Source organism: Phalacrocorax aristotelis, chromosome Z (genome assembly GCF_949628215.1).
Source record: "Phalacrocorax aristotelis chromosome Z, bGulAri2.1, whole genome shotgun sequence".
In the NCBI taxonomy this organism is placed as follows: Eukaryota; Metazoa; Chordata; class Aves; order Suliformes; family Phalacrocoracidae; genus Phalacrocorax; species Phalacrocorax aristotelis.
Genome location: NC_134311.1, coordinates 62561883 through 62583630, shown reverse-complemented (window position 1 = coordinate 62583630; position 21748 = coordinate 62561883). Strand labels below are relative to the sequence as shown.

General features: G+C 39.4%; 1 protein-coding gene across 2 annotated transcripts in view; it reads left to right on the top strand.

Annotated features, from left to right (window-relative positions):
- Positions 1-4274: 4274 nt before the first annotated feature.
- IL31RA (interleukin 31 receptor A) overlaps positions 4275-21748 on the top strand; it is a 35615-nt gene continuing 18141 nt past the window's right edge. Inside the window, exons 1-6 of one of the 2 annotated variants that reach the window (XM_075078248.1) lie at positions 4275-4415; positions 13779-13861; positions 15887-16183; positions 17556-17676; positions 19845-20026; positions 21411-21562. In XM_075078248.1, coding sequence (XP_074934349.1) covers positions 13810-13861; positions 15887-16183; positions 17556-17676; positions 19845-20026; positions 21411-21562 — 804 coding nt within the window. In that variant the 5' untranslated portion in view covers positions 4275-4415; positions 13779-13809. Of the gene's footprint in view, positions 4416-13528; positions 13565-13778; positions 13862-15886; positions 16184-17555; positions 17677-19844; positions 20027-21410; positions 21563-21748 lie in introns of those variants that run through there. The other variant, XM_075078249.1, reaches the window with a different exon arrangement.

Here is a 21748-nt window from a genome sequence, read left to right as displayed (position 1 = left end):
TGGAAAAGTGTTGTGCTGTTGGGCATATTGCCTTTGAAAGACACTGGCTCCAGAAACACGTGGCTTTTCAAAGCTGAATGTGGTGTGTGTGGGAAGAGAGGAATATCTGTAAAATAAGGGGTTCTCAGCTATGTAGTCTTAATTTTTTTGGTCTTTGTAAAATACATGCTTATGAGAAACTAGCTTTCAGTGCAGGTGATTGTTAATGATAAACTACTGTGACTCTCCCCATGTTGTGGCTCTCTGTTAGGAGTAAGTCATGCTGGTTGTGGTTGTCATCGTGAGTTTGTTTGCTGTGGTCTTGGGAGGGAAAATTAGAGGAAGTGGCATCTTGTAGTCCTGCTATTAAAGCTACATGGGATTTTCAGTAATTCCCTTAGTCTGTTTGTACAAATGGGTTTAATTATGTTTCTCTGCCTTTTTGTAATGATAGTAAAAGGTTTGAGAAGCTTGAATTACCATAGGATGAAAACACTTAAATTTCTATAGTAAACCTCCAAAGGCAGTGCTCTGAGGATAAAGTGTCTCCTCTTTACCAGCCTTTTAACAGACTGCAATTACAGCTGATGTTATGGTGTTGCAATACTGTGAAGGAAGATGTGATGAGAAGGAAGTATTGCATAGTTCTCTATTCTGAAATGGATAACGGCTTTGTGGCCTTCTTAGGAAAACACATGATTCTTTTCTTGAGGAATAAATCCTTTCTAAAACAGATTGAGATGATTCACAAATAATTACACTTAGCCATTAAAACCTTTCTGTATATATTAAATGTGGGTAGTTGCTCACTGTACAGCACAGGAATTTGCACATTTCTTACCCCTTTGGATAGGTTTGGACAGTCTGTAGGTCTGCCTCTAAAATTATGTAAAAATGAAGTGATACAGTTGTTGCACATTCTTGTTGTTTATTCAGTGATAAGGTCACAAATAAACCATGGCCTTTGTGGACAAAAAGAAAAAAGCAGGCTACACTTCAGCCTTTCTTTGTCAAGAACGAATACTAGCCACTAGCATCCATGGGTAAGTATTTTCTTTTAAGTGAAAGTGAGGTAATGGTATTAAGCAAAAGTCACTTAATACTATAGCTTAACCTAGAATTATTAAGGTTGGAAAAGACCTCTAAGATCATCAAGTCCAACTGTCAACCCAACACCCCCATGCCTCCTAAACCATGTCCCAAAGTGCCACATCTATGTGTTTTATGAACACCTCCAGGGATGGTGACTCCACCACCTCCTTGGGCAGCCTGTTCCAATGCCTGGCCACTCTTTCAGTTAAGTTCTTCCTAATACCCAATCTAAACCTCCCATGACACAACTTGAGGAACAGAAGATAAATGCTTTTTCAAAACTGAGCTACCGTAAGGTAACAAATTAATGTGTGACAAGGGTTAGATTTTTTAGCAGTAGTTCTGCAGCGTCCTGTCTCATCCTGCCAACAGGGACAGCACAAGTGCCTCCCTTCAAGAAGGGATCTGCATCTGGGATCAGCCAGTCCCTGGAGCAGCCATCCGTGAATCACCAGCTACAAGAACACTGGTAGAGGGGAGTGGGCAATGAAACCTTTCGAAGGCATTTTCTTCCCCTGTGTTTTAAGAATAGCAGCTTCACTTTTTCCCACCCTCAGGACAGAAGAGTCTGTCCTTTCACAGCATCCATGTGCAAACTGGATAAAAGCATCTGTGGATATGAAACCACATTTTTGGCATGATTTCTGTTATACTCTAAAGGTTTTCTGTCTCCTATGGCAAATCACTTTTGGCAAAGCACATCACCTTATTTTTGTAAGATGTTTTTCCCTTTACAATAAAATCATTACAAATGGTGGTAGCTGGAACAGTTATTGACACTTTCCTTAAGTACCCTCTGCATCCTGGAATCCCCTGAGTGCTACAGCCTATCCACACCGAAACATTTAAGACAATGGGAATGTTAATTTAAGCATGTAAGTAGGCCTGAGGCAGTCAGAAGGATGACTCAGGTTTTTTTAAAAAAAGTTAAGGACTTGCTTAACTTTTCTGCTAGGTCTGGTGCAACTTTTCATCACTTGGAAAGATTGAGCAGCCCTCTTTCAATAAGTCAATAAAACCAATGTATTAATCACTCAGTCCAGAATACAGGTCTAAATAATTAAAAAAAGTCTAGTCCTGCCATTTCATACTCTGTAAATAAAAGAAAAAAGTCTGGTATGTCTAGGACAGTTTAGGTTACAGTTTGGGTCTGTCTCTGTTGGATCATGTTTGTTCTCTGTGTTACGTAGTAGTAAACATATTACATGTAACATATTACAATACCTGTGAATAACAGAGAGAATTTAGAAGCATCAAAGCTGTTCACAGTTCAGCTTTATACTGAGCTTGTGGATGATGGGGAGGTGGCAGCATCGTTAAAAAAATAAAAAGTGTTTCAGTAGGCTCTGTGTCTGAATCTGATGATTAGCTAAACTAAGTGAAGGCTAGTGAATGCTCTGAAAGTTGGAGTGAGTGCTGAGATTGTATGCTTAAATGCCTGCGGTGAGGGAAAGAAGCATGCAAAAACATGAGCTGGACAAGTCATGGCAGTAGGAACAAGTCAATGAAGTGAGTGTCAGCCCACCAACAGCTTGGCCTGAGCCATAACGCTTGTGCTTGGGGGATTTTGCTCTTAGCCAGCCTTTTCAGTTACAGGCCGGGGTCTGCAGGGAAGTGTTGTCTTGGGTGCTTGTGGTAGGCAAAAAAACACCCAAACAAACAAAAAAACCCCGCACAAAACCAAAACAAAACTTAAATTCTCAATGTGATAGGTAATTACCACCAGTAATTGTGGGTGCATGTGTAGGGTGAGGGTCTGCAACTGAACTTCTGGACTCTTGAGTACGAACCTGCCGTTCACTAGCTATGGCTGTGTGGGCTGCGTGTGACTCCTGAATTAAACTCCTGTTAGTGAGTAGGCATGAGCCAGGGACTAGGCTGATGGTGCTTTGTGCCTTTGCATGTAGATTATCACAGGGGAAAGCTAGGGCCTTGGGGGATGGGAAGAAGGTGAACATCCTGCAGGGAGAAGGATATTAGAAGTGAGGGAGAGATCCTGGGGATGGGAGAGGTACATAGAGACAAATGCAGTGGGAGCCTGGGACCTTGACCGGTAATGCTTGGGGCCGGTAATGGTGAGCAGCTGTGGAGCCAGCACAACCTTCCCAGGGCAGCGGCCATCTCCCTGATGGGAAGGGGCAGTGGGCCTAAGTGAGTGGGAGAGCAAAATAATCAGGGTGACAGCTCAGACATCACTAGTTTTAAGATAAACCTCTGTATCCTGATCTGCTACAGCTTGTCTTGCCTGTGATAGTAGTGTAGGATAAAAACATTTATTGTCTTCTATGGATTGCTTCCTGAATTGGGGCCAAGACTGCTGGATGACACCTGTATGGATTAAGATATTAAAATGCAGTATCTCCTCTTGGAGAATGTCTGCTTAGCAAAGACTGCCAGTGCGTAGTAAGAGGCATGTTACTGGGGACTTTGGATTTCCATTTACTAACTTCACAGTACCCTTCTTCACTGCAATGTTCATTCTCATTCCTTTTGTTCCTTTTTACATTGCTGATGGCTGCGGTTTTCCTCTAAGTCATTAATTGGAATACAGTTGTTAGCTTTAAAAGGGACCGTAACTTCAGTTGTTTCTCTCACAGTGCTGATGCGATAATGTATGAGGTACATGCTGGAGCACGGGGGCTCCTCGGTGATGTTACCTGGTATGCTTGTTTCATCGTCCATGTTAATGCAGTTTAGCCTTTAAATTGATGTGCCAATATGTTGAATTGACTCATCCGCATCAAATTTTTGCTGCCTGCCGCCTACTTGGTGCCCTCTGAAAGGACTGCGAGACTTGCGCCAATGGACCCTAAAAATCTACAGCCGCGGGACGGAGCTGCCGGGAGGGGGCGGGATGCGGGTTGGAGGGGGGCGGTGCAGGGGGCGGCCTGGGAGGGGGCGGTGCAGGGGGTGGCCCCGCTGTCGGGCGGGGTGCGGGTTGGGGGCGGGGGCGGTCCCGCTGCCGCCGTGCCTCAGTACCCCGCGGCCCCGGGGCACGGCGGGAGGCGGCCCGGAGGCGTCCGGCGGGGTAAAGGGGTGTGGGGGCGCCTTGGGGGCTCGCCCTCTCAGGCCTACGCGGGTCCCTAGGCGGTGGCTGAGCGGAGGGGGGACACGGCTCCCCGGGCGGCGGGGCTCCGCGCCGGTGCGGAGGCAACGGAGGTGGCGGGGAGCCTGACGACGCTCCCCGCCCGTCCTGGCCCCGGGGGCGGCGGTTTCTGTCCGTCAAGAGTTACGGGAAAGTGTTGCTCGTGCTCAGCCTGGTGACTTCCTGTTCTGCTGCATCCCTCGGCAGTCGCGGGGAGGCAGAGGTCCTTGTGAAGCCAAGTGCCCGATCTGCAGCGGCGGTAAGTAGAAAGGGGTTTGTGCTGCTTCTTTTCTTTTTTTTTTTTGTTTTTTAGCTGAGGTCCCTCTGCTTGTTTTTGTTAATATGGAGCGTGGGAAAGCGTGACATTCTCCCCCGGAGTGTTACTCGAGCGGATTTTCATCAGTGGTGATACATGCTTGCATTCACATCTCTAGAGGTCCATCCCAGACTTGAGGCAGTGCATTCTTCTGTGTCTCTCCGGGCTAAGCAACCCCTTCCAGTTTCTTTCAAGTCCATGAGACAAAAAGAATTGCAACTTCCTATTTAGCTGATTGTGTTTCTTTTTGGGAAGAACACGATGCAGATGCTTGATAGTGGTTTTCCTTCTGTGTGGTAAGAGTTAGTTCTCAAAATATTTGCAATATATGCAATCATCAAAGACAGTAAAAGCTCTCTCCTAATCACTGGCAGCTTAAATTATTTATATTAACTCGTATTTTCTCAAAGTACACTGGCTCCATGCTGCTTCTATGCTTGCAGTTTCTGCCTCTTGGGAAAAAATAAATTTGTTATTTGCTTATGCATCCTTCATGAGTATTGCCTATGCACACTCATGCTTAAATTGGGGAAGCTGCACTAAACTGATCTGTAATGGACTGTATGACTTGTTTTTTGAAGATTATTGTCTAAAATACTTGAAATCAAACTTCTAGCCTCCATCTGTGAATTGAGACGCTGGGCAAGAGATTGTTTTCATGCTTGAAGAAAACTTCATGTATTGGGCAAAAGAAAGAAATGGTTGGTTCAGATTTTTCTGTCAGATACAGGCTAATCAGTAGCAAAACAGGTCTGGAAAGGCATAAAAATGGGGGGAGGAAAGCCTTAGGTTTATATCATAGAGGTTACAGTATTGAATGTTAAAGGTCTTGATTTTTCTATAATAGTCATGTAAGTCTGGTAATTTTTTGCATTACTTGGTCCTTATAGGGAACATTTTAAATTGAAAAACGCCATATTGGGAGATCTCAACGCATAGCTGTTTCTAGTAGGTCCCATGGAGCCTGGTTTCGCACTACCGTGCCATGTTGCAGCTAGCAGTTTTGTCTAGTATAGAAAAATATTGTTAGTAAAGTTTGCAGCATAGGTAGTAAACAAAAGAAAACCAGGATATATTTATGCGATGATCTGAATTATCAGGGTGATATGGCAATTGTCTTATGCAGGTCAACACCAAGATAAATGTGTTTGGGGTCAAAGAAAAACAGAGGATGCTCAACAGGACAAAAGGTTGCATGGAAAGTAGTGACGTAAAGACTGTTTTAGATGACTGTGTCATCTTTGGGGAAGGAAAGGTCTAACATTTCTCTTAGATGTACAGTAATAGGAATAGCAAGTAAGTGTCTGGTAGCAACCTTACGTTCCTCTAACAAGATACATGAGGCGTTTAGCATTCAGCAGTGGAGGGTGGCAAGGAAGGTTTGCTGCGCAGAGGCTTCCCTGTCATGTTACACATTGACTGCATTCATGCAGTGGATACTGTAGCTCACTCCTGCAAATCTATCTCTGACTATTCAGATATTGTGTCTGCACTTCAGGAAGGGTGTGATGTACTGGAGGACCTTCAAAAAAGAACTAAAAAACCCCAAAGGAAATGGAAAACAAGCCTTTTAAAGAAGACTTAAAGTATACTCTTCAGATTATACAAGGTTGAGATAAATATGGAGAAGGATATTTGATAGTGGGAGTGTAAGCAAGTTTCTTAATAACTGTGAAAAGGATATGAGATGAAATGGTGTGTAGATATTATGTATATTCCAAATTAACTTCTAAAAACAAGAACGAGTGATGCAATAGTAGTACAAGCACAAAACTCACTATTAGCTGAGGCTGTAATGAGCCTGAGTTTATAATGTTTTCTAGAATATCTGATTAAATATCTTTTTCAGAATGGTGTATTATATGTACAGGTAAGCTGCAGGGGTGCGGTCGTCTTTTCTGAGTGATAAAGTATGAAAGTGAGGTTTTGCGCTCATTTTTTTTATCTTTCCCTGGGTCTGTGGGAGGCATTCTGGAATATCTGGAATTGGTGTTAGTTTAAGAGGCAAGGCTGGACAAATTGAACTGATGTTCTGAAGTAGTACAGAAAATCTTCCTTCTGATTTTCTGACAGGTGTGTATTCTGTACAAACATCGAGTTAAAACCACCAACATCTGGCAACTTTAAGAGATTTGGATCTGGCCACCCTCTCTTGATGAGAGTTGTACATGGCTTTAAAGCTCAGTGCCTGGATCCTCCTGCCCTGACCCTCTGGTTTTTTTCACCTAGTTGCTTACCATGGCAGAGGCATCTTGTTCTCTACTTTTGCTTGCGTGACTGTGTTCAAGGAAGGGGCACAAAGGCAACCATCCTGTCTAAGAGTCTTACTAACGGCAAGCGTCTGACACAAAATCATCTCTTAAAGTAGAATCTTGTAGCCGAAATTCGATTTGTAGTCCCTCAAACGCAGCCTAAGAAGAAAGTTCCAAAACCAGACCTGTACATGAAGCCTGTTTAAGCCCTAGCTTGACTGTTTTTTCTTTCTCAGTGAAAAAAGAACAAGGAATGACAGTGCTGCTATGAGAGCTGCAGTTCTCCCTGGTAGTATCACCAACAGTCAGTTTTAGTGATATTGATGGCTGGCCCTTCTTCTAGTGAGCATTAGCAAATTGGATATAATCATGTAGTTAAAATGGAAAAAAGTGACCAATATGTAAAAGTAAAGCTATTAAATCTTGTTTTGTGTTTGTAGCTTTAAGCTTTTTGCCTAAATATGAAGTCTTTATTTTGAGGTATAATATATTAATTAGCAAACAAGGTTTTTTTTTTTTTTTTTGCAGCCTTTATATCTAGCTGTGCATTTTATACCTTAAGATATATTTAGAGGCTTATTTGTTATGCTTATTGAGAAAATAATGAATTATATTCTATTTACTAGATATGGATTAATTATTTTTTCTGTATTAGTATCAAGCTGCATTTAGTTAAAAATTGGAATTTAAATACAATGTATAGCATTTTATATTAAAATGTACTAATATTCAATATGCTGTTAAATATTTTTTTTTTTTTTACAAAAGAAAGTGTTTATCAAAACATGTTTTGCATCTGTAGCTCTAGGGTGTTATTGGCAGTTATTAACTGAACTGACCTTTCTTGATCACTATGTCCTTCAGGGTTTTAGAACAAAGGTATTTTATCCTTTTGTGCCTATTTTTTATTTAAAGACTGAAAGAGGAAAACGGCTTTCCTGCTTTTCAGTTTCCGGTTAATTTGCAGCTTTTAAATTAACAAGTCATTGAACTTGATGAGTGCAGCCTTTGTTTCTGGTGTTCCCCCCTCCCCATTATGGCATTTTTAGAAAAAGTTTCTGAGATCAAAAGTTGGCACAGCATTTCAAGGAGCTCTGCTCCACTCTGCTCCTTCAGATGTGCCTGTAAGCTTGGTGGTTTCTGTTTTCTCAATATATACTGTTCGAATTTAAGTGATTTTAGTAGATTATGATAGCATTATGTTTTAAGGTAGACTATCATAATTTCAAGCTTAAGGCTTATGTCAAGCTTAGGTTTATTTTTCAGAAGAAAAAGCAGCTAAGTCCTGTTCAGATCAAGTTCTATTTAAATGTTAAAATTTTAAGGCTTATTCATCCTGGTGTGAGGTTCCACTAATTGTTTTTAGCTCAGTTAAGGACTGGGGATTATGAAACCAATGTCCTCAGGATCTTTCGCTACAGTGTCTGTCATTTTTCCCATGGAAGAGCTTGTCATTGCGTGATTTATAGGGATTAGAATGTTGGGAAAGCCATTAGCTGTCCTTCCCATTTACTGCTTCCTCCAGGATGTTTACATGTCATTCTCTTCTCTGACCTATGTCGAGGAACCTCTGTTTTCCTCTTCTGATGCTCACTGATGCTCGCCATTGATGGAATCCTGACCAGAGCTGGAAGCTGATGCTTCTGCACCCTGTTATCTAGTAAGGAGGCTGAAGTTCATATTTGGATTGTTTGCCTGAAATGTCCTCTTTCCCTGTAGGATTTGTGTAACTGCTGATGGATTTAAACCTTGGAGTTCTGAAAATTGATGGTTATGGCTTTTCCAATTGTTTCTGTGCATCACATTGCAGTTGGGTGGCCCAGTGGGCCGAGTGCAGGCTCAGGCTCCTGGCATTCAGCATGGGCTGATCTTGCGTAGGGCAAGGTCTGTCTTTCCATATGGAAGCTCGCATGGCAGAGTTGTGGCAGCTGCTACTAAAGACTAAATAAAAGACAGCAGTGGCTATTGAGCTTCTTTCCTCTTTCAAAGTTGTTGGAAGAGTGTCAGACTTGGTAGGAAAGGATGCCCTGTCAGGTTCCAGCAAAGATGGCAGAAATTCTTGAAGATGACTGGCCTTATGTTTTATATAGGCTAAAGGTATACTGTCTCTCCATTTATAGACGTTCCATGTTCCTTATTCTTGGTGTAACAGCTGCACTACATGTAGAAGTATGTGTTTGGGTAGTTAAAAAACAATCTTAGAATTGGATCAGAATGGAAAAAGATTTCCTGTCCCAAAATGGGGGAGAAGAGTGGTTAAGAAATAGTCCTAAATAGAGTATGGGGTAAGTTTACTTTGGGTAATTTTTTCTTTTGCGTTCTTTATTCTTCTACATTTTTAAACCATAGCTCTTCCAAACAACTTAAGTTTCAAAATTAAGATGGAAAACCAGAGATTTTGGTATTGAGAAAGCCTTATTTCATCAACTATCTTTCACAATTTTTTATTTTTTTAATGAGACCTTCACTGAGATTGTCCCTTCCTGCAAGAACTGGCTTTGGTGAATCAGTTTTTTAGATAGTTGAAGAAGACATTTCTGTTCGTACTGTTTGTTTAGTCATCAGCATTTAGCTTTTACAGGTATCTTTAAGTGAAGCATTTCTGCGTTTATGATGTGACTTTCACTCAGGACAGTTCTTTCATCACTTTCACATGTGCGATCTCTTAAGTAACAGCCAAAGATCTAGTTAGTCATGTATTGTTATACTGACAGCCAGGTAAGACCTGAGCAGGGTTGCAACCTGCTGAGTCACTACCCTGGTCTCTGACATGTAGCAGCTAACATTTAGTGTGTGAAATAACTGGTTGCTAATTGGTATTGGAGAAACTGGAAGGAGATGGAGCATAGCATCAGGACTGAAGCAAATTAACAGTTCACAGCTGGGGAGGTCTCTCTCCCCAGTTCTCTCCTCTATTTCACCAACTCAGGTGCCTGTGAAATAATGTAGCAAGTTGCTTACATTTGCTAGTGTAGCACAAAAACATTTTTTTTGCTTGGTTTTCTGCTATTTTAGTGAGTAGAAGTGAGTTACTGTGTGATGAGCGCTAGAGGAGCACTAGAAGAGGGAGAAGACGTGTGTATAGGTACAGGACAAGGAGCACACACTGAGTGTGGGTGGGATATTTGGCTGTTTAAGCTTTCCGGTGAGCATGTGGAACTTGAATTTTTCAAGGGCTTGTAACTTGTGATCATGGCCAGATGTGCCACGCTTCATCTTTTAGCACTGTGCTCCATGGTGGATTATGCAGTGGTATGTGGTATTCTTGGCACAAGCATAATCGGAAATGTCTTTATGATTTCCCAATGCTTTTTGAGTTCCAATTCCTTGCTAAAAATTGTGGGATTGCTGGAGCTAGTCAAAGGAATATAATTAAAAAAAAGTTTTACTTACTCTTGGAAATAGCTGAACTATTTTGGCTGAAATGCAGCCCCTTTTGTCTCACGTCCCCTCAAAAACAGCAAACCAGCATATGTAGAATATCAGCAGAAACTGTTAGAGCTTTGCCAAGTTGTAAGCAAAGAAAGACAGTGGGAAATGTTTGATAAACTTAATAGGCTTTTTCCTTTTTTTGGAAGTTTTTATATAGCAGTCTGTTCTTCATCTCCCTGCAGAGTTTTTGTACCCTTTGAAATGTTCTATGCTTTAACCAAAGGCTGTGGTTCTGCTCATACTGTATTTTCATTTTTCTCACAACCTCTTAGCAAAGATCTGTAAAATAATTTAATTTCCAGAAGAACAGTGGTAGCTGCGCCCATATAAAGCCAGTGTCCATGTCAACTCCTGGTTGTGTTTTTTGCACTAGGTCTTCTATTGAAATAGACTGTTAATTTTATTGAAAACATTTTGTAAATTGATGCTTTCCTATGCTGGAAGGGACTTTGCGTGTCCTACGTGGGGACAACCATGATCTTAATTTTGTTCTCGGTATTAGCTGGTTTTTTTTGAGTAGTCCACAAAGTAGGAAAACTTACTAGCACTTTTTACTTAGAGCAGTGTAGTCAAGTTCAGTATTGACAGCTGCTCTGTGGTGACATTGCTTTTCTCTCTTTTTGCTTGATTCTTTTATAGTTGCATACGTTTGAAATGATGCTGCTGCCTATATGGTATGAAAGCAGTTGTTTCTTGACATACTGTTATCTAATCTTACGTCATCTTTTACTGGTTTTTATTACTAGTCAGTGAAGTACTGACTACATCAGTGCTTACCTCAGCTGTATAGCAATCATTGGTGTGTGTTCCTGTGAAGCTGGGAAAGCCTTTTTTAGTCATCATTATGATTCTTCTTTACTTTTGAATGGCAAGTAGTTTTCTTATAGCCATGACTTTGGGACTGATTTTGTTTTTACTTAGGTACCTTTCTTAAAATTTAAAAAATATAAGAATAATAAACACACACTTGAGTGCTTACAAAACATATTTTTAGTTTTAACAGAGTGGAACTTCTAGTTCCACTCATTAACATTGCTATAGACAATATTAATTCTAAAATTTAAAAATAACCATCTAAATATTTAAAAATTTGCGTCTGTTTTTAATTTTGTACCTACTGGTGCAGAAAACTTGGAATAATTACTTAAGGTTCATTGTTTTTATTGCTGTCAATAGTGTAATTCATCTTTATTGCTTTGAGAACAAGAACTTACACTCTAGGTAATCAAAGTAGTAATAGATTGTATTGTAATTGCTTTGTTTCTTGTTGGTACACATCTTGCTACAGCTGTATTTTAGGAGTGTGTCACTGGGTGAACTGCTCCCTCATTTGTCTTTTTATCCCATATGACCTTTCCATTTTTTTCTCCTGTTTTGCCTTGTCACATCCTTAAAGTTTATACAATGCTTCCTGAGACAGACTGAAAATAATGTTTAAGATAAGTTCTGGCAAAAACTGAACACAAAACATTTTTTTTTTTATTATGGTTTTCTCTTTTAGATTACTGTAAAACTTTATTTTGTAGCAAAACCAAGATATTTTTGTGGAAAGGATCATAACGTAGTGCAGAACCCCTTCTGCCTACACCCCACCTATAAATCTCTGTCTCAAACAGTGACCTGGTGCACATCTGTTTCCTAGCATTGTCTGAAACTGTGGGAGGAGGAGATGCCTTTTTTGGTCCGGTAAGTAGGAATATTGGGCCCTAGGCCCTCATCTGCTGAAGGCGGTCTGAAACCTCTGTTTTCTACAGGCACATCTCCTACTTACTAGCCAAAGGAGTAGTCTGGGTTGCAATGTCTTCTGCCCTTCACATTGTAGTTGGGCTACTTTACAGACAGGTGTTACAGACAAGCTGATGAAGCGTGGCCTGGATGAGCAACAGCGAGGTGGGTTGAAAACTGCCTGAATGAATGGGCCAGAGGGTGGTGGTTAGTGGCACAAAGCCTAGATGGAGGCCAGTGACTAGTGGTGTACCCCAGGGGTCAATACTGGATCCAGTCCTGTTTGTCATCTTCATTAATGATCTGGATGATGGGGCAGAGCATACCCTCAGCAAGTTTGATGGCACAAAACTGGGATGAATGGCAGATACACCAGAGGATCGTGCTGCCATCCACAGGGACCTTGGCAGGCTGGAGAAATGGGCTGACAGGAACATCAGGAAGTTCATCACAGAAATGCCAAATCCTGCACATGGGGGGGAAAAACCCCAGACACCAGTACAGACAGGGGGATGACCAACTGGAGGGCAGCTTTGCAGAAAAGGCCCTGGGGGGTCCTGGTGGACACCAGGTAGAACATAAGCCAGCAGTGTGCTCTGTGGCAAAGAAAGTTAGTGGCATCCTGGGCTGTGTTAAGAGGAGTGTAACCAGCAGGGCAAGGGAGGTGACCCTGCCCTTCTGCTCAGCATGGATGAGGCCACGCTTGGGATACTGTGTCCAGTTCTGGACTCCCCAGTGCAAGGGAGACATGGGCATACTGGGAGTCCAATGCATCTGTCACAGGGGAGAAGACTCAGAGAGCTGGGACTATTCAGCCTGGGGGAGAAAAGGCTCAGGGGGATCTCAAAAATACCTGAAGGGAGGGTGCAAAGAAGACAGAGCCAGGCTCTTCCCAGTGGTGCCCTGTGACAGGACAAGAGGCAATGGGTACAAACTAGAACACAGGAGGTTCCCTCTGAACATCAGGAAACACTTTTTCACAGTGAGGGTGACTGAGTACTGGAGCAGGTTGACCCAAGAGATTATGGACTTCCCACCCCGGAGATCTTCAAAAGCCATCTGGACATGTGCCTGGGCAACTGGCTCTGGGTAGCCATGCTTGGGCAGAGTGGCTGTACCAGATAAGCTCCAGAGGTCCCTTCCAATGTCAGCCACCCTGTGATTCTGTCAGTGATGACAGCAGTGCCTGAGGCAAGTTTGCTTTCTGTTATTTTTCCCCTGGAACCCTAGATTCAGCTGTACCTTCAGAAGAAATCATACTACTTATTTGCTTTCCTCCTTCTTACCCTAGAGTTTTGGGCTTTTATGGCTGCACAGCAGTTCAGCTTCAAAGAGCAAGCCTTCCCTTGCCTTTGGATTGTCCTCAAGTCTGGCATCTAGGACACTTAGCTGGGATAAAAACAATGTGAATCCACCCTTTCTTGGGTGGATGATGACCTGGTACTGTTGCCCACTTCCCAAACAATTGTTTTATTAGATGGTGACACACAAGAGATGCGGATCATCCCTTCCGCAACAGCCTTCCTTGTCAAAATAATTCACTTTGCTAAGTGAATCTGCTGAGAAGATGGCTAGGCAGGATGGATTTTAAGTGGATGTAGATATATTTCTTACCAATTCTTTACATGGTCTTTGGCAGGTAAATTACTTGGGTGGATTGGATTGCCCTCAGAAAGATTTCAGGTGCGCTTACTTCTCTCTTCTTTATAGGAAATGTATACCCTTATTTTAGGACAACTGCATCAAATTTCTCCCATCATGCAGGAAATTAACAGACAAAGCAATACTTGAATGCAAGTGCGAATTGCTGAATAGCATTATTAACTCTTATAAAAATGCTTACAAAGTATTACAGGGGCACCTTTACTTTATTATTTTTATTTTTATTTTATGACAGCATTTCCTGCCCATAGTCACTTGAAAAGGAAATGTTCAACTGTGTGATTTGGATGTTCATCCTGTTCTGCAGCTCTATAGCAGGTATGTTTCTTGATTATTAGCACCTGTCTTGCCATAAGAAAGTTTTCCAAAAGGTGACCTTCTCCAAATGAAATTTCAAAGAGTTCTGAAAATGAGAGGAAAAAAAAAAAAAGTATTTTAAAAATAGAAGTTATAGGTGATTGACTAAGTGGTGTACAGTATATAGAGAAAAATTAATTTATGGCACTCTTGATGTCCTCTTGTGGAATGTTAACTGTGACCATGATAGCCTGGATTTGTTTTCTTTTGTATTTAAAGTATTTAAAAAAAATTTTAAAACTTCATTTGTTAACTGTTTCCATGTTGCACAGGATATAGAAGGGGAATCTGCACCTGGTGTTATACCATAGTTTAATTCCTATTGGGTTGTAAGGGCTGGTAACTTTGGAGATCTGCTGATGGAACAAATTAATGTTTAGGTAACACATGAACATTTAAAGTGCAGTTGACATCTTGTTTTCAAGTCAAATTTCTTGCAATGACTACTGCTACAATGTTCTCACTCCTAATTTTAAGTTACCTAACAATGTGTGACTACTGGTGTTTTTGTTTTTGTTTTCAAATGTGGTAGTTCCACAGTCAGTTTAACTGCTGAAGTTGGGAGAGCAGGTAGTTCCATGCTCCCTCTGCCTCTCATCTTCCTCTCCTTCAGCTGGAGTGCATGTTTGTGTGGCTAGTTGTGAAGCAGTGAGGAACCTGATCTGGATGGAGAAAGATGTTATTTTTTGCCAAGCTTTTATTTTTCTTCTATATCAGTTTCCTTTTCGTTCACTACACAGGCACTTCTTCTGGCACACAGGGGGCATAACAGTAGTGAATGAGTGGTTGAGGATTAAAAACGCTTCTTGTGACAACAGTGCCACTTTAAACTGGTTAAGTTGAATAGTGTAGGTTAGAATAGGAAATCATAAGGGCAGACTGAAGTAATGACTTTGTGACAACAATTGAAAGTTCACATGCACTTTATCCCATACAACCTAGCACACAACAGTAATTTATTATATAATGGTATTTGTGTCTTAAGTTCTTTAGGGATTACACGGAAGAGGAGTGCATATGTTTTATAAGCTTGAACAATGTATGAAACAGTGCAGATAATTGTTTACAACTGATACACAGTAAAGTTCGTGCAGTAGAGTGTAAAATAGCCATTAGTACGACTTTGAAACATAAATATATTACTTTGAAACAAAAAGGACACAAAAAGAAACATAGAAAGCAATTTACAGTTAACACACCCAAAGAGGAGAGAATCACCAGAAAACAAGGAAGAAAGTTTAATATTTTATTCCCTTTCATTCCTACACTCTAGCAAAGAAGCTCTGTCTGTAAAAGTTGGTGCAGTTTTGGTTTTGATTAACAGATTAATTTATTAAATTTGGCTTCAGGAAATAAGTAGCAGCAAAAAAATAAACAGCTAGCTCCTTGCAGAAATCTAATGGGTGATTCTTGCACTGTTTGATAACTCTGTTGCTGAATTCATTCAGCCTGCTTCTGTCTTTTCATTTTATATGCATTTTCTATGCAATTTCTTCACTGTATCTGGGCATATAAATTCTATGAGGGGTAAAAGTACTAATGAGATACTGAAATATTGCAGCTTAGTTGTAAACCTTAAACTTGCAAGTTTGATATATTTTTCTGATACAGTAATTAGTAATGATAACATCTAAATGGTGTGCATACCTTTTACATATAGGAATGTTTTTAAAAAACATTTTTAGAAGGTAAGATTATATTTTCTTCATTTTCTGCTATTAAAAACCATTCAAGTTGAAATTTTTTGCATTATTTCTGGGAAGGTATAGAAACATAATTCTTATATAGTACCTATGGTAATATAGTAATTATTGTGAACTGAGTTTCCAAACAGCAATATCTGATTCAAGTGAATGAGCATTTTATTTGAACTGCATATGAAAAAAATCTAATTAAATGATCTGTAGACAACAAAATAAGTTATCATTTTTCCACTGGTATTTTAAAAGGAATTAGGTTATGTAATGTATTTGGTTTTGTTTTTAGATGAAAACTCTATTAGAGATGCTGACATTTTTCCTTCATCTCCTGAAATTGAACGAGGATCCACCTTGAAACTGTTCTGTGTTCTTGGAAAACGCTACAGACCTCACAGAAATGCAAGCCACATCATCTGGAAACTGAATCATGAATTAATTGCTCAGGAAAACTATTACATTGTGAATGAGACTGTATCTAGTATAACCATCCATAATTTCACTTATAGCAAAGCTCATGTGAGGTGTTTCACTAAGTACTTGGGCAAAGAACAACTTTTGGTTCACACTGAAGTTAAATCTGGCTGTAAGTAGAAATGTGGAAAAATGAATTTTCACATGTTTTAATAACTTCCTGTATAAATTTTACTTTTAAAACAACTATTATTTTTCTTTAGCTTATGGCATTGTAAGACACCTGTATTCAAATATCTTCTTTTTTTTTTTTTCTGAACTAAAGCATGAAATTACAGGCGTTCCGTACTGACACTGGTCCATGGTCTCTCTGACCCTGACTTTTGGCCAGCTGAAGTGAGTGGAGGTTTTCTGTTGAGTTCACAGGGTACTGGGTCTATTCTTTTAGTTATGTCTTTTGTCTAGCCTAGCTAACTTTAGCTTTCTCCGGGGAGGATTTCCTTTCTAATCCTCTGTTCCAAAGAAATTATAATTACAATCTCTTATGGAGAAGGCTACAGGATAAATATGTATACAAATTTTCTAATTTATTGAATACATTAAGTCCAGATTACACTAATGTATGCCTTGGGGGTCCCATTCTAGTGAAGAAACAAGAAATGCAGAAAAATACATCTGTGGAATAAAAACCAGCAGAAGGTATTGCCTGTCTGCAAAGTTTAATGTGCCATAAGCTTGTCAATAAAAGAAAGATCTTTTGAGTTTTTTATTAGGTGGGACAGAAAAGTACTATTTTGGAGAGAGGGCTTTTCCACTGGTTTATTTCGCTGGGCACAGTTCTTCGTTTCAACTCCAATTTCTTCTATCAAGTGAAGAAGTCTGCCTTTAACTAAGAAATCTTTAAGGGTGTTACATTTTAATGAATGACTTCAGACTATAGAGATTGCAGAGGATTGTTTGTTTGCTTTGCACTATCTTGCTTTTAAGATAGAGTGTCTAGAATTAGCGATTTCTTCAAGGTCATGTAGACATGTTTCCGAGGAGGTTCCCTTCTGCACTCTGAGGTTCTGCAGGCTCCTCAGATTAGGGGTTTTCATAGGGTATGTGGTTAGACATTCTGGGAGGGAACCAAGAGGAGTTTTATCTTTCAGAGAATGCCTTTTCCTGAACTTTTGTGCTGTTTCTTTGTTTTCCTTTTACTCTGTGGGCTGTCCTTGAGCTACAGACATGTTGTGGGGGGTATACTTAGAGGTTCAGGACAATCTATGTAGTGGTTTGATATAAGACAATTAAACAGTCACTGCAAAAATACCTCCAGGCTCACTTAGTTAAGTACTTCTGAGAAGTAGTTGGAGAAAATCACCCTCTCTCCCCAGGGAAAGAAAGAGTGGTTTTGATTTTGGTTTTGAGGGCAGTAAGAAATTATAAAATGAAGTGCTATGCAAGACAGTGAAGTTTGCCATAATCTGCTTTTTGACCAACAAAATCAGTTGTACATTAAAGTTACTTATTTCTGCTGGATTTTTTTTCATTTGTCATTATAGTTCCACCGGACACACCAGGAAATATTTCCTGCATTTATTACTTTGATACTGAACTTACCTGCACCTGGACTTCGGGAAGAGAAACAAATCTCACTACAAACTATACTCTTTACCGAAAAATGTAAGTATAGGTTGTATTGGGAACTGGGTTTCTGGGGTCAGACCACCAGCTCCCTTCCCCTCATATTGTGACTTTTGATTAAAGAAAACCTGCAAACATCATGGATTTGAGAGTCATGGTATTTCCTCAGTAAATTCAATTAATTTGGGGTTGGTAGTGGTTGAAAAAAAGGTACAATCTGTTACCTTTTTAGTATGCTGTATAAAGATAATGATCATTCTGGACTCAATATTCAGTAGACAAATGTTTATATCAGACTGATACTCATCTGTTTCCTTGAAATAGCATTACTAATTCAATCAAAAGTTGAGTGAGCCTAGGTACAAATGGAGAATGGAGGCACTTTGTGGGAGTGTTACCTAGAAACTTTCTGTGTTATTAACTGTCCTTTCTTTGGATGGGTAAAAAAGATTGCTTCCTCCTCTAGTTTAAACAATTCCCAGTTAAACATTTTAAAGGCCCAGTTGTTCTTCTTGACATCAGTAGGATTTAACATAGGGACCTTTTGAGTCATAAGGTTTCAGTGAAAAAGTCCAGAGTTAGCTGTCTTTTTTGGATTGTTTGCATCTGGGATTTGTATTTACAAATACAAATTATGTAGTCTCATGCTTTTTAGTGTTTGTTTTTTGTTTGTTTGTTTTTTTACCCTTTTATAGAAGCATATGTACTTGATTCAGCATCTGTTAAATTTTAAATATTGTTTAGAAGCTTACTTTTTCATAAGTTACTGTGAAAATGATGAAATCAATGTTGTTCCAAGGTAGATATTGGATACGATTTTAAAGGTAATGGCACAGATTTTGTCCCAAATATACTTGCCAGTCTGTTGTTCATAAGTGCTGCTTGTAGTGCTCTCTTTCTGCCCGATCAAGACTCTAGGTAACATGATTTCATGAAGTTTTCTAAAATGTCTAAAATTATTCTTGAGAACTGGAAGGTATTCAGACTCCAAAAGGAGGCATTTTCTTATTGTAAGTTATGCTACCACATGGTATCTTTTTTATTTAAATGGTAGGGCAGGAAAACATCTTCAGTTTTATCTCCATTTTAGGCTTGATATTTTAGGCTTCCACCATCATTAGGTGCAGCTTTTACTGCTTCTAGTGTTCTACATTTTATAACTTAGCTGAGTTTGTGAAGCCATAAACTAGAACAACTATTGAAAGTAAGTTTCAATATTGTTCCTTCCTGTACCAGCACAAATTCTTCTTTAACCACACAGTGAATTGGATTGCAGAACTATTTCCAGTAAAATTTAACCATTAATTGTAATCCAGATGACTCCCCAGCTGAGTTTACCATATGACTGCAAAGGCACTGGTACAAGGGGGCAGAGAGCTGTGGATGGAAACAAACAGCTGTGCATGTTAGGGAAGGTAGGATTGCTTCCTTTCACAGCAGCGCAGGCTTACGCTAGCCTAAAAATGTTCATGAAATACCAGCCTCAAACTGTTTTTTGAGTTACATGAAGCATCTACTTGCTTACTGCATAACAGGAAATACTTAACACAGGCTCCATATATGTTTTTTTATTTGATGAAGAATTTCTCTGTGGGTCGGTAAAATGAAACAAATTTTGTTAGTTTTGCATCCCACGCTACTTATTTTGAAAGTATATGCTGTAAAGACAGCATATTATCAGTGTGTTCTTTCAGGAAAATCTGTCAAATTTCTGTTACCTTGTAACAGCTTGGCAGTGGTACAATTTGTCTTTTCTTTTTTCTGTTTTTAAAAGATGAATAAGAGCTTGTTATCACATAGTTCCGTGTGGTTTTAGTAGCTATATCTATCTATCTGTATTTTAAAGGAGGTCTTTTGTGGAATTACATTATTTCACTAGTCTTTGAGATTTTAATCTAAAATAATAATGGTACGTGGATCCCTTATTAAGGCATTTTAACTCTTCATTACTGCTCCTGGAAAGCTGTATTACTAATTGAGTCTGTGCAGGCTGTTTATAAGCACTTGCAGGAGCAGTGTAGTTAGGAAAGGGTATTTGTTGCACAAACATACCATCTAAGGAGATGTTCACTGGTAAAAATGGCCTGCAACCTCAAAAACATGTAAATAATAACTAAATAATATCCCAACAATCAGTTTGTGTTATTCTAAGAAAATCCTCTAATTTCTAACTCCTTTTATTTTTCTCTTTTGTTTTTTTTTTTTAGAATGACAGAAGGAAGGGTGATTTTTCCAAATACAGTGAGCTCCTGCCAAAGCAAAACGGAGTCATGTTCATTTTATTATCCAGATACTCCATATAGTAGTTCTTTTTGTTTTCAGGTGAAAGCTGAAAATGTTTTGGGTGAAGCCTTATCAGACTGTGTTCCTATTCCTATGGAAAAAATAGGTAATTTAAAATAAAGTTAGATAAAGATAAAGCAGTGTGTGTGGAACTGACTGCACCCTTCCTGATTCTTTTTCTCTCCCTATCGCATGCAGGTTAGAGAACTCTGAAAAAAATTATGTAATCAATGTTGGTTTACGTAGAAAAAAAATAATGGGAAAAAATCAGTATAACAGTTTTGAAACTATTATTTGGGTTTCATTTGGTTTTAAATTGGTTTCAGTTTTGAAGTGCCATCTAATTTTAATTGTTAGCTAAAATCATGAAGTCTCTGAAATTGCATCTATGGTTTGATTAAAATGTTTCCTCCTTCCCCATTTTTTTTTAATCAAAATTCAGATACTTCCAATTTAGTTGAAGCAAGTCTCTTGTTATGTTTTAATTGATGACATTTCCATGTAAAATTCTTCAAACTGGTTGGTGGTACAGCAGGAATTTTCAGCAATTTCTTTGTCTTACCAAGAAGTGGTGAAAAATGATAGTGTGCTGTACTCATACTATGAAAAGTCTAACTACAACAATATTTTTTATAAGCTAACATCTGACATATCCATTATAAATTACAAAGTTTTTAATAATCAACAAGAAAAGGCCATATACTAAAACTCTTTGTCCATCTGAGTGGAACTTGGACTGTACTTCTGTATTTTTGAGTAGTACTAGATGTCAGTGCAATATCTGGCTGTAAATGAATAGTGGTATTACAATTTCTCCAGGTCTGCCCATCATGTGTTCTGCTATTCTACTTCCTGGTTAGGAATGTTTAAAAACCACCTGTTCTGTGATTCCCAGAAGCAATAATAATATTTTGTCTACCTTTCCTCCCTCTGCACTCTGCTGCATTTTCCTCTATTAGTTTTGGTGTAGTTAATCAACAACCCTTTTAATTAAGTGTTTTTGTTGCAGCACTCTGTCAGCTCTCCAGCCATATGCTCCTTTATACCCTATGTTCAGACCTGCTGTGTCTCCTCATTACTTCCTACACCCTCTGTACCAGCCATCTCTTTCCTCAGTGCTAATCCATTCTTCCCCCATTGTCCCCTTCACACTTCTCTCCCCCTCAAATCCTTTTCAACTGAATTCTTCCATCAGCTGCAGTTTAGTACTTTATCATCCTGTCTCTGCTTTGTTTATTTTCCCTGCTGTTGTCTCTGCACATCTGTTTGACAGTGGGTTTGTCAGCATTAAATCAGTTATGTGTGCAATCTCTCTTATAGATAACTTCCCATACGCAGTGTTATGTCTATAAAATAGACCATCATGTGAATAAATACGATGTACATTATTGGGATAATAATTAAACTTCTTGGAACTCTGATAGATGGAGGAATTCTGCACTTTTATAGAAGCATTTTTCCCTGTTAATGTTTTTGTTTCTGCATTCTAGAGAAATTTGAACCTCCTGAAATACTTTCAGTTAAAACAATCACCGGTATAAAACAGTTGCTGACAGTAACCTGGAAAATGCCTGAGAAGGTTATCCCTTCACAGGGTTCCATTTGCCAGGTTCAATACAGAAACTTGTATTCAAACTCTTCGGTAAGTTACATACACTTTCTTCTGAAACTAAATTCTTAATGTTGTAAATAGCTAAAGGGGTAATGATTTTAAACTAAAGGAGAGTAGATTTAGACTGGACATTAGGAAGAAATTTTTTACAATGACGGTGGTGAAACCCTGGCCCAGGCTGCCCAGAGAGGTGGTAGATGCCCCATCCCTGGAAGC